The 13004-nt window shown below is 56.7% G+C and overlaps 1 protein-coding gene across 1 annotated transcript; it reads left to right on the forward strand.

Moving 5' to 3' along the window:
• The first annotated feature begins 422 nt into the window (after window positions 1-422).
• SNCB (synuclein beta) lies at window positions 423-9626 on the forward strand. The gene is made up of 6 exons (XM_082456347.1): window positions 423-744; window positions 1364-1493; window positions 4303-4344; window positions 4558-4676; window positions 8550-8639; window positions 8989-9626. Exons 2-6 carry the CDS (start codon window positions 1373-1375, stop codon window positions 9019-9021), a joined length of 405 nt encoding a protein of 134 aa, XP_082312473.1. The 5' UTR covers window positions 423-744; window positions 1364-1372; the 3' UTR covers window positions 9022-9626.
• The last annotated feature ends 3378 nt before the right edge of the window (window positions 9627-13004 follow it).

Genomic DNA, 13004 nt, shown 5'->3' on the forward strand with positions numbered 1-13004 from the left:
TCTCTGCACACACAGAAACTCACCACTGTAAACTCCCGAAGAGCAAGGGACCTTGTTTTCCTTTTCCGCTGTCTCCAGCCTCAAACCTGCCTGGCACCTAAGCGCTCAATAATCGTTCATTGAATGAACCATCCGTATTTTACCGAAGAGGAAACTGACATTCAGAAAGGAGAGCTGAGTAGCCCAAGGTCCCACAGTTAATAAAACCACAGCTGAGATCCAAACAGGTCTGAACTCTAAAACCAACTGCACGTCCCTATTCTCAGCACGCCGCATTTTCTCCCTCACCAGACTAGACTCTTGGGGGCAGGACTTGAGTCTGACGACGCTCCGGGGTCCCCAGCGGCGTGTCCCGGGCCCGCCCCGTGAGGCTAGCGGGCTCCGCGGAGATGTCACCCTCCCCGCCCCCTGTCAGTCAGGCTGAGGGGTGGCGCGGCCGCCAGTGGGGGCGCTGAGCTCAGAGCTGCCGCAGCGCCCCAGCCAGAGCAGAAGCGCGCGAGCGAGCAGGGCGCTAGGAGCGAGCGGTGGCTGGCGACGCACCCAAGGCCAGGGCACTACTGCGCCCCAGCTCAGGGCTCGCGCCCCGCCTGCTGCAGACCAAGCTGAGCGCCTGGCCACTGCCCGATCCCCCATCAGCCCCGAGCCCACACCAGCCCGTCCTAGCCGAGCCCCTGCATCCGCCTGCCGCTGCTGCAGCCGCAGCCGCAGCCGCAGCTCCATCCCCAGCCCGGAACCCGCATCCAGGTGAGGCGGCCGCGCTCCGGGCGCCCGGGCTGAGGAAATGGCTGGGAATGGAGAGGGAACTGGATGGGATGGGGAAGGGGCTGGAGAACTGAAAGAGGACGCCGGTGGGTGCGTGTCAGTGTGCGCCCCGGGATATGTGTCTCTGTTGCTCGGTGTCTGCAACTGCCTGGGTGGCCGTGTGGACGTGCGTCCGCGGCCGTGTGCCCCGCGTGTGTCAGAGTGTCCAGGCGCGTTTGAACGCCTGCATGTCCTCTGTGCACGTGAGCGTGTCCATGGAGTATGTTTGTGTGCATGGCCGTGTGACTCTGTCGTGTGTGTACAGAGAGGCCCCGGGGCTTCGCGCCTTGCCCAGCACTCCGGTTCCCCGGGGCTGCAGGTTGCAGGGCCCCGGATAACCGAGGCGGTGGCCTCTCCTGCGTCCCCAGTTTCAAGGACGCTAGGACTCGCTGCGGCCCTGTGGCCTAGCGCTGGGGAGGGGGTAAGGCGGGAGGGGGTTCCGGGCCCGGAAGGGCGCCTTCGGTCTCAGGAGGGAGGGGAGGGGACACCAGCGTCCCTCCGGAAGGGCTGGGGTGAGAACGCGGGGCCAGCACATCCGTGCCCGTGTGTTCGCTCTCCTCAGGCCGCCAGGATGGACGTGTTCATGAAGGGCCTGTCCATGGCCAAGGAGGGCGTCGTGGCCGCCGCGGAGAAAACCAAGCAGGGGGTCACCGAGGCCGCGGAGAAGACCAAGGAGGGTGTCCTCTACGTCGGTGGGCGAGGGGCGGGGCTTCCGGGGTGCAGGGGTTTGGGTGTCCTCCGATGGAGTGGAGCCGAGGTCCTTAGAAGGAGGGAGTGGGGGGTCTGGGCAGGAGAATATGAGTCAGCAGATGGGGCCGGGTCAGCAGGGGTCACTGAAGTCATAGCCAGCGATGGAACCTGGGCCAGTGATGAGACCGACCGGAGGGGGAATGGGGGAAAGGTTGGTGAGGGTGAGGTTCAGCTGAAAGTCCAGGGACCAATGCGGGGATCAAAGGAGACAGCCTTCTTTTCCTTATTCTTCCCATTATTAATGGTTACCTGGTGCTGAGCCCTTACTCTCTGCCAAGTACCCTGTGAAATACATCCATAACATCTATTACCTCATTTAATGCTCCCTGCCCATCCACAGACCAGGGAAACTGGGGCTTCCCAGAGGTTTAACTATCTTGGTCAAGGTCACAGCTGATAAAACCCGAAGCTGGAGTTTGAGTCAAGCTTTATGGACTCCAAAATGCCCCCTCCCCTTGCTGTGCTCCCCCCTGTATTGTTGGGGCTCCCTCCCAGCCCTCCTCTCCAGCTACTTCCACCTCTGAATCTCTCTCTGGGTCTCCCTCCTCCCAGCGGTTCCACCACTGGCATCTCTCTTCTGGGTGCACCCTCCTTGCAGCTGCCAGCTGTCATCAGGAGAAAGGCCAAGTGGTTAAAATGTCTCACCCTAAGTGGGAAAAAAGAGGGAGCCTGCAGGATCATTTGCATAAAGGGAGGCAAGAAACTGATTGAATTCTGTCTGCTGATTCAGGGCTTAACTTTTGTGCGGTCCGTAGAATTATCTCCTATTCAGGCTGTAGAGGGCTGGTTAACTTGCCCAGGGTTGTGGCAGACTTGGAGTTGTGCTAATTTGAAAAATACTTATTGACCACATACTATGTGCTGGTAGGTGCCGGCTCTCCCGACAGTGATGCCAAGTATTCCAGTAGTGGGATTTGACATCCAGTGGCTGGGGTGGAGGGCCACTTTGGTAGGGTAAACAAAGAGGGTAGCATCTGAGCTGAGCCCGAAGAATAAGGAGGGTGGGAAGGGGGTGCAGAAAAGCAGGTGCAAAGGCCTGGAATGGGCTGAAGGACACTGGGTTCGAGAGCAGAGGGCAGAAAGCAGTGGTAGGAAATGAGATCAGAAAGGTGGGCAAGAGCCAGTTCATGAGGGGCCCTTGCAGGCCCGGGCAAAGCATTATTATAATTTCCATGACAGACTGTAAGCCAGGGACCGACCGGATCTGACTTCAGTATGGAAAGGTCCCTCAGGCCTCTGGGGACAGAACAAATTGCAGGGAGGCCCGCTGGGGGGTAACATAGTCTCCAGATGAGGGTGGTTGGAGCTAGGGCAGAGGTGATGGAGACTAGGAGAAGGCTTGAGCCCACACCTGCTGGACCCCAGCTCTGGCCTTCCTCTTCCCTCCTCCCTTCTCCCTCAGCCCTTTCACTCCTGTGGACTCCTGGCACCCCTGACACTGTCTCCTTGCTAACAGACTCGGCCCCTCCCTTTCCCCTTAGAAGGGCACCTCCTGCTCCTCCCCCTGACCAGGAACTCCTGATGGCCCCCAGTTCTTACTCATCAAAGCCTCAGCTCCCTGTAGCCTAGCATTCAACATGCTTTGTGGTCCTGCCTCAGTTTCCATTGCTTCGAGCACATAGACCCCGTCGATGTGCTCCATGCAGGCCCTGAAAACACACCTCTCTATGCCTTGCCCACATGGTCCCCTGTGCCTGGGACACCCTCCTCAGTCTCCTTTCTGCATATCCACCTGCTCCCCATTTGTCAAGACTCAGGCAGTGCCCCCTTCCCCATCACATACCCCCTGGAGGCTGGAAGTCCTCTCCCCACTACTTGAGGTCCAGGGCACCAACTCTGCTCTTCTCCTTCCCCCATCTGACAGTGAGCCATTGGCCTGGAACCTGAATCAGAGCAGGTGCCAACAAGCATTTGTGGGAGGAATAAATGGATGTGCATGCACAACCCCCGACCCCTGCCAGTCTCTGGGTCTAGCTGGCCTTAACCCTGAGAATCCTGTCTTCTTGCACCCTCCTTCTGCTGGCCTCAGCTGGCCCAGACACCCATTTCTGGCTCTGTCAGTTGTTGTCTGGGTTGCCAAATCCTCAGGATGGGAGACAGCCCACTCCCCTGAGGGCATCCACCCCCCACCACCTCAGGTTAGGGTCTCTTGCCTTTCCCAGTCGCTACCCTCCTGGAAAGACCCAGCCAATGCCATGGGTGTCAGTCACCATCTTCACGTCACCCTTATACACCCATTCTGCATCTAAGACTCTCCCAACTTCGGCCAGAAGGAGGGATTTGCACTCTAGTTAGAAGAGAGTCTTTAGAAGAAATGGAGTGGGGAATGTTGGGATGTGAGTGTCCTCGGGTAGGATGTGGGCAGTTATGCATCAGGGGCACCTTTCCAAATACAGAGCCTTTTTGCCCTGCCCCCAGTTCCACCCCCATCTGCTCCCATCCTGGACAGAGGATTAAATGAACCGGCGCAGGTAGAGTGCTTTCCCAGTGCTGGCGCTCAGGCAACATCCACCAGAGGTGTGGGTATCATATCAGGTGGGGGTGGCAGGGGACAGAGAGTGGGGAGAACTGGAAGTCCTGAAGATGTAGGCATGGGGGGCACTTGTGGGATTTGGGAACCCAAGGAGGCAGTGAAGGGCCAGGATGCCCACTGCTGACTGGGTCCCTCTGCCCACTCTGTAACCACTGTACTTGCTGGAGTCTGTTCCCTCGGCTCAGAGCCCTTACGTGTGCTCCTTTTTGTCCCTATAGGAAGCAAGACCCGAGAGGGGGTTGTACAAGGAGTGGCCTCAGGTACCAGCCCAGCCCTGCTCAGCCCTGTGTCCTCACCCTAGCCTGGGATCTGGCTGGCACCCAGAGACTGGGAGGGGGGAGGGGTGGTGGAAGAGGGCACCCCCAAGGCTTCCTGGGGGTGTGCTCCATGGGAAGGCAGGCCCTGGGACACTATGGAGGAGGGTGGCATCTATGCCTGCTTCACCCTGGCCCCCAACCCTCTCCCTGACGTAGTGGCTGAGAAAACCAAGGAGCAGGCATCTCATCTGGGAGGAGCCGTGTTCTCTGGGGCTGGGAATATCGCAGCAGCCACAGGCCTGGTGAAGAAGGAGGAATTTCCCACCGATCTGAAGGTGAGCTATCCTTCCAACACACACACACACACACACACACACACGTGCCAGGCACACCCATAAACCTGCCACCAGGCTCCCTGTTCCCCCAGCCAGCCTGGGGCACAAGCCACCTTGCCTCACGTTCTGCAGGGCCCTGCTAGACGCAGCTCAGAATGAGTCTGCATGAAGCTGTGTACGGGCATGGCACTCCCCGTGACTGTGACCCAGATCTGGCTGGATGCATGTGTCCTGATTGTGAGTGTCATTTGGACCACTTTTGGCCTCATCCACATATGTCACTGATTGTTCACTCATGTCTTTTCAGTCAACAAGTATTCATGCCAGAGAGGGATTGTTCTAGGGGTTACGACAGAATAGGTTCCTACATTCATGGAGCTGACACTGTAGTGGGAGAAGATACAGTAAAAAGCTAACCAGTAAGCAGGATCGTTTCAGACAGGGGTATGTGCTATGACGAAAAGACAACAAGGGTGAGGGGACAGACAGTCAAGGGGTGAGGGGGCTACTTATTTGGGAAGGCTTCTCTGAGGAGGTGACCTTAGAGCTGACACCCAAGGGATGAGGCAAGCCATGTGGAAAGTATATTTCAGGCAGTAGGAAGAGCACGTGCAAAGGCCCTGAGGCAGGTATGAGCAGAAGTGGGCCATGGGGAGGGGTTAACTGTGTCACACATTTGTGCAGACATGTTACCCCAGGCAACTGGTGGCGGCTACCCACGTGTGCATGAAGTCAGATACCTCATTAGGACATGCTGTAGGGTGAGAGCTGTGAGCTCTGGAGCCCCACAGAGCTGGATCTGAATCCCAACTCCACTACTTCCTGTGTGACCCTACGCAGGTCCCATCATGTCTCTGAGCCTGATTCTTTGCCTCTAAGACGGGAGATGAGCACAAGAGGACTTTTAGGTAGATTAGAGATAATGTAGCTCAGAGGTTCTCAAAAACTTAAGTGTGCATTAGATCACTAGGAGGCCAGGTTAAAATACAGACTGTTGGTCCCATCCCTAGAATTTCTGATTCAGCAGGTCTGTGGGGCTCGAGAATTTGCATGTTTAACAAGTACCTGGGTGATATTGATGCTGCAGGTCCAGGGATCACACTTTGAGAACTACTGATGTGAAAAGCCTGGATGGCATAGTGAGTGCTCAGTAAGAGATGATGGCCCCATGATCACATGGTCAGCCTGTGTGCGCCCCCAAGGTCTTGTGTCACCATAGGTGTGCTAGGACAGTGCACTCTGTGGGTCTCTATGATGTCTGTACAGACACGCCTCCCATGGGGTGCTCCGTGTTGTCCACGTGTAAGTGCAGACTCTGCCTCTGTGGGGGTGGGGCTTCCTTCAGCGTGATCAGGAGATCAGTGTGCATTCAGCATGAGGGTATCCATGCTGAGGAGACCCCACAGCACCCTCCACTCTAGACATTTTGCACAGTTGGTTCCTTCCCCTGTCTGAAAGCTGGGACCTGACTCAGAAGTTCTGGTTCAAGTCCTGTCTCTGCATTTTATCAGCTGTGTGACTTTCCATTTCTTATCCTTATGTTTCCAGTGATTGCTCCCATTCACTGATCTCTGGTGTGGGTAGGCACTGTTCTAGACATTGTACATGGAGTCACTCATTGAATCTTCACAACATCCCTGTAAAGAAGGCATCACAATTAGCCCATTTTACAGATGAAGGAACTGAGGCTCAGAGAGGTAAAATGACTTGCCCAAGATCACAAATCCTGACTGCCCCCCTGAGAAGGTGGTTGGGAGGATAAGCTCAGGTTCATGTCACTGTAGTCCCTTGGTGCCAACATGAGGCCAGGCCCAGCGCTGAGAGCTGGGGTGCAGAGAAGGCAGGTCTGGGCCTGAGCTCTCAGCTCAAGGCTTGGTGAGGGCCTTGCACAGAACCATTTCTCTCAGGCTGCCTTCCTCTTACCAGCACTTGTTGACACTTCAAGCCTCCTCTCTCAAGGGAGCTCAAGATCACAGACTTACAATCCAAAGCCAGGCCTTTGGGGCCACTGGGCCCATGGAGAACCCATGCAAGCCGGGGGCGCAAGTTTCTGTCTCTACCTCCAGTCTGCTCACATACGTTATCATGGAAGCCTCCCCATATGCATACAAAGCAGAGACACCATCCCATTTCCCACCCGAGGCAGCTGAGATCAGAGGTAAAACGACTTACCTAACGGCAAAGAGGTAGTGAATGGCCAGGCTAGGATGGTTTTTAAGTGAACTTTTTATTGAAGTACAGCATTCATGCAGAAAGCACGCAGCTCCATGAAATTTTCACAAATTCAACTCTCCCCAAATAACCAACTCCCAGATCAAGACACAGAACATCAGCCCCTTAGAAGCCTCCCTTACACCTCCTCCCAGTCCCTACTCCCAGGGCCAAGACTAGGGTGAGAGAAGTGAGGTATCTGGGGCACAAAATTTAAGGGAGGATGCTTATTCCAGGGTCTCATTTGCACCCCAGGCGCCTGACTCTCCTCACCTTTGTCCTGGCCCTGTCTCCCCCCGCACAGCTAATTGCTTCCTGACTTCTATCACCACAAATAAGTTGGGTGTTTTTCAGCTTCACATAAATGTTATCCTAGAGCACATGCTCTTCTGTACCTGGTTTCTTTCATTCATCAGTAAGCGTGAGAGTCAACCATGCTGTGGTGTGCACTGTGGTTCCCCATCCTTGAGGTGCAGTAACCACTGTGTGATAGGACGACAGAGCACACATCCATTCTACTGTTGTTGGACATTTGAGTTGTTACCCAATAATGTGCAGAGCTGGGATTCTTAATAGTCTGTTTCTTTCCTGGGTTCTGGTCATAGCTGGGTGACTTTGGGCAAACTAAAATTTCCCCACCTCCTGGGCCTTGACGGACCCACTTGTAATTGGGGAAAGTGAGCCAGGCCAGGAGTGTAAACTCATGTGCCCACAGGGCCCATGACAGGTAATGTGAAGGAGCTGAAGCTGCCTGGATGGAGCCGGAGCAACTAGAGTGTAGAGGTGCCAGCCCTCCAGGGTCCCAAAATTCTCACCTCTGTCCAGTAGGGAGGGACAGTGGTTACATATGGAAGTGGGGGAGGTGGTGTGCCCCTTGCCTACAGGTTCCCCCACATGTGGCCTTGTGCAGCCGTGCCTGGACCTCAGGTTACTGTGAGTGCCCACGTGTGCAGCCAGCTCAGTCCCGTGTTTGTGCACATACATGTGCTCGCCCACAGGGGACTGGCCATGTGTCTGGCAGCCCCCTATTTGCGTGCCTGCTGGTCTGCACCGGTCTGGACAGCAGATGCAGTGGGGAGGGGAGAGTCTTAGCTCACACATCCAAGCAACACCATGAGCTGTCGCTTCCAGCTTATCTTAAAATAGCAACAGCTGAAGAAACCAGGCCACACAGGGCCCTGGGGGAGGGATGGGTGGAAAGTGGCAGGGGAATGGCTCAGAGCCCCTGCTCAGCCCTGTCCCTGAGTCTCCATCTCCTTCCAGCCCAGAGGAGCCTCCAGGGTTATCTCTGGGGACCTGATACGCACCCCCTCACAGAGCTGACACAAAGAGGGTAGGTATAAATGGGTGACTGAGTGTGCCATCTAGCTCCCCATCCCACCCAGTCCATATGATGGAAGCGCAGGAGGCTGCCACGTGCTGGGGAGAGGGGTATGGAGAGCCCTCTCCCCCTCGCCACCCCCAGCTTCAAGCCATAATTGGAGGAATTTCACTCCTCCATCCCACTTCCAAGGCACTCCAAATAAACAATTTAATTAAAAATTCTGGTTGCATTGCCAACAAAGCCTAGCCTTCCCCCAATCAGCCAAAAGCTTCCCAAGGTAGGAATTTGAGGGGCATCCCCAGCTGGCCTCATGGGCACTGTCTCTTCTCTGCCTGCAGCCAGAGGAAGTGGCCCAGGAAGCTGCAGAGGAGCCGCTGATTGAGCCCCTGATGGAGCCAGAAGGGGAGAGTTATGAGGAACCGCCCCAGGTGAGGGGTGTCAAGGCTGGGTGGGGCTTTGGGCATCCCCAGCTGGGATGGGAGGTTCCTGGCAGGATAAGGTTGGGCCTGGGAGCTTCAAGCCCCCCTTTTCTAGAACCCAGACACCAGAGGTGGCAGCAGGGAGGGAGGACAGATGGGGCCTAGCACTGGGTGCCAGGCACCCCTGCCCAGAACATCCCAGATGTCCCCAACTTCCAGGTTTCTCTTCTGCCCAGGGAGAGGGACATGCACTGTTCCTACTTGAGGGGGAGGGGTCTCTGGGCCGGGCCTGGCCACTTGGTCTCCAACCCCTTCCTCTTTTGCTCTTCTCCACTCCACCCCCATCCCTCTGATGCAGGAGGAGTATCGGGAGTATGAGCCAGAGGCGTAAGGGCCCAGGACGGCCCCCCACCAGCAGCACAATCCCTTCCCTGTCCCGTGCCCCGCCCCCCAGAGCCAGGGTTGTCCTTCTACCCCTTCCCCTTAAAACACGAGATCTTCCGTCGCTCCGAGGCGCTCCCTCGGAGCCTGTGTTAGAGTCTATCTGTCTGTCCCACCTGCCCGCGTCCAACCCCGGGGCGTGGACAGGGCCGGGGCTGCGGCCATGGCTGGTAGCCTCGCCCCACCTATGTTGCCCCCTCCCCACCCCATCCCATCCCATCCAGTGTCTGCGCGAATGTAGCATGTTCGATGTGTTTTTAAACGAATCGGAAAGCAACGGCTCCCCTCCACCCCCGACAGAGGCTCTCTGAGGGGCCCCGGGCAGCCCCAGAACCCCCCCACCGCATTCCCACATCGACCCCAAGAACCTTTTTTTTTAACCAAAACCAGGAGCCAGGCTGTGCCATGCCCCTCCCCCAGCCGGTCCGGTCCGAGCGCGGGCGTCGTGTGTCGTGATTGTGGCATGGAGAGTACCCCACCCCCGTGTGAGCGTGTCCCGGGCGGGCGGGCCCGGCCGCCCCCCGGGTGTCCATGAATAAAGCCAATCTGTCTGTAGCAGGCGCCGCACGGGCAGGGCTGGGCTGGGCTGGGCTGGGCGCCGGATGGGGACGACCGACAGGCTTCCACGTCCCAGCCTGCCCCACGCCCCTCTTTGGGGCCCGGCACACTCAGCCCAGGTACAGGACTGACCACATCTGGCCTCAGCTACTACCCGCCTCGCACCCCCAGGGGACGACCTGGATGGAGGGTTGCCCCCAGGCTGGGCCACGCTGCGGCCTGGGAGGCGGGAAGGCGGCCTCGGGCGCCACCTATTGGACCGTAAAGCGCCTACTGGGCGTGCTGGGCGGAGGGAAGCCCGGTGCAGCCAAGGCGCAGGGCCGACAGGCTCAAGGCGCATGCAGCGCAGGCGCCTCGATGGTCACGCACGCGCGGACCAGCGTGCACGCACGCTGGCCGACACGTGCAGACCCGCGCGCGCACTCAGAGTTGCACACGCGCCGTGATGAAGCTCTGGGAAAACAGCAGCCTGGTCACTGGAAGAAGCTGCTTCACTCAAACCTCTCCCCGCGAGAACGCTGACACGCACATACCCCTGCGCACACCTGCTCACCGAAGAAAAACTCATCCCAGGGGAGGGAAAATGGGCAGTTGCCACGGAAAAAAGCAGAGTTCGGGCAACCAGTGCTCCACCCTTCCCGGAAAGGAGTCCGAAAGTTTGCGACCTCGGCTGAGGTGAGCAAGGGTCTGCAGAAATCTGGGAAGCCGACCTGGCGCCTTGAGTGGATGAGTATTGGCACTAGAGGGCCCCCAGCACCGCCGCGGTGCAGGGAAGTAGGGGGGCGGAGATGCCGCCTTGCTGAGCAGAGGCCCCGCCTCCATCAAGGCGAAGGCACTGCTCTGATTGGCACAGAAGCTCCCCCCGCCCCAACCAGGGATAGGCCCCGCCCCCGACGATGCAGTGCTCTTGCTCTCTTTTGCCGCAGCCGCGGGCTAACTTGGCTCACCCATGCGGAAGCCTGGCTCTGCTTTGCCGCAATAACCCCCGTTCTTGCCTGAGGAAGACCCAGCCCCTTCTCTGCTAGGTCCAACCTCCTTTCCGACTCAAACCTTGCTTCGCCCCTCCAGCCCCAAGGGCTGGAAGGAGCTTGCTGTATTCAGTCAACCGCCAGGTGTTTAGCGCCCCCTCCTTCCCTGAGCTGTTCGGGGCGGGGGGTGGTGCCTGGCTCGAGAAGGCCTTGAACGCTGGGGGAGACCGGGATCCACTCGGGTCACCTTGGCCTGCAGTGTACGAGCCTTTACTTCTGGAAGTAGGAGGCTTATGGCAGACGTGTGTGTAGGGAGAACAAACCGGTGGACTCCAATTCTCTGGTTCAACGTGCGGGTTCCAGGATGGCCAGATCCTTTCTGGCTGAATTAAGACATTATTTACAACCCACAGTCTGCAGGGATTGCAAACTCGTGGCCCTTAGGTTGAATTTGGCCTGTAGAGATGTTTAATTTTCTAGCACAAGGTTTAAATATTTTTCATTTGATTCCAGTTGGCGACAGTCCCTTTCCCTCCCTAGTGTGTTCCTCCCATCCACTTCACTCATTTTCATGAACTGCCTGACCTCTGAGGAATTTGAGTTTGCCAACCCCTTGCCAGCTACCAGCACCTGATATCCATTTTTAGATGCCCAAACCAGGTCCACCATCTGGCTTGTGAAGAGGTTTATTCCTCCTTCCCGGGTGCCAAGCCACACACCTGGTTTTCTGAGCTTGATTTTCTGCTCAGAGACCAATGTTCTCATCTGCAGGGGTCACTTTAAATGCATTCCAGGCACAAGCCCAGAAGCGACAATGGAAGATGCCAGCCCTGTGTCAGACCGAATTCCTGACTGTGAGTGCGTGTGTGAGCACACACAGCTCATGGGCTCCACCCTCAGGACAGGGACAGAGCCATTTCCCCAGTGCCCAGTATCTCCCAGGCATCCAGCACTTGCCTCCATTCATTTCACTTGAAACTGTCCTCAAGGATTCCTTATTAGCCCCAATTTATGGATGAGAGAATGGAGGCCAGAGAGGCAGAGTTACCTGCCCTAGGTCACATTGCTGGGAAGTGGCAAAGGCCACATCCAGCCCCGAGCCTGACTCTGAAGCCCAGTTCCTTAGGAATTTTCCAAAAGGGACTTGCTCTGAGGGGAGACAAACAAAACCCACCAACAACAGGAAAATGTGGAGGCAGCAGAGTGGAGATAACAGATGCTTGCGCAATTTCATGGAGACTGCAAGTGAGATTGTGTGTGGGGGGGGGGGGTGTTGAGTGTGCACACTTACATATGGATGCAGGTGTATCTCTGTTCACACGTGTACATGGAGGTTGCCCACACGTTGTGTGCATTTAGTCATTCGACAGTGTGTGTTGCTCACCTGCTCTGTTCTTAGAAGTAAGGGGCTGCAGGGAACAGCTCTGCGGGTCACTGCCCTGGCAGAACTCATGTCCATGGATCAGCAAATATATGGATCAAGATAATTTTGGGTTTTATGGAGAACATAAAACAGAGTAATGTGATAGAATGTGACACAGTAAGGGTGGTGACCAGCATTCAATTGGGTGGTCAGGTCAAGCGTCTAAGGAGGCGAGGTAGAGCTGAAACCTGAATGAAAAGGAGGTGGCCTGGGAAATCTGGGGAGGGCGAGCATCACAGCACAGGAAGAGCCCCGCTGCGTCTCTGTGGACACGGTGTGTGTGGTTGGCGAGGCCACACCTGGCCAGGCCTCTGAGATCTGTGAGTCCAGCCCCACCCCACCTGGTTCACACCTTCCTTTCCTTTGCCTGCTTCTTTCCTTCACCTGGACATCTGCCTGCAACTCTGCCTGTTGAAATCCTTTCTTCTTCTGAGCTTCCCCTAGTTCTCTAACCAGAACTGACTTCTCCTTGTCACCCCCATCTGCTTAGCTGTGCACACGGAGACCCCCTCCTCACACATGTCAGCACTCTGTGGACCTTTGCCAGCTGGGTAACCTGAAACTGCCCTCTCCCCTGATGGAGGGATGGGGGCTGTCCCTCTGCCCCACCATTCGCCCATCTCCCTCCCTGTCTTCCCACCCCCACCCTTAGTAATGTGGCTCCACAGCCTTCTCTGGAACTTTATTTTTGTTTTTCCCTTCCCTATTTATAGCTCTCTCCCCTCCGAACCATCCCTGCATCCATCCTGTTGCCTAGAAACCAGCTCTGGGCTGAGGGTGGGGGAAGGCCAGGCCGAGCCCAGGCAGGGGGAAGGAAGAGCTGTCACCCACTCCCCTTCTCGGCACTGCTCCCAGGTTCCCAGAAGCCCACCTGCCCTCTGCCCAGTACCCACGGGTGTTTTTTAAAGATAAAACAAAATGTGAAAACCAGCATCTTTTGTGAAGTCCTTCATGGCTTCTAAAGGGCATGATGCACATGATTGC

Source organism: Balaenoptera physalus (genome assembly GCF_965194825.1).
Source record: "Balaenoptera physalus genome assembly, chromosome: 3".
NCBI classification, from domain to species: Eukaryota; Metazoa; Chordata; class Mammalia; order Artiodactyla; family Balaenopteridae; genus Balaenoptera; species Balaenoptera physalus.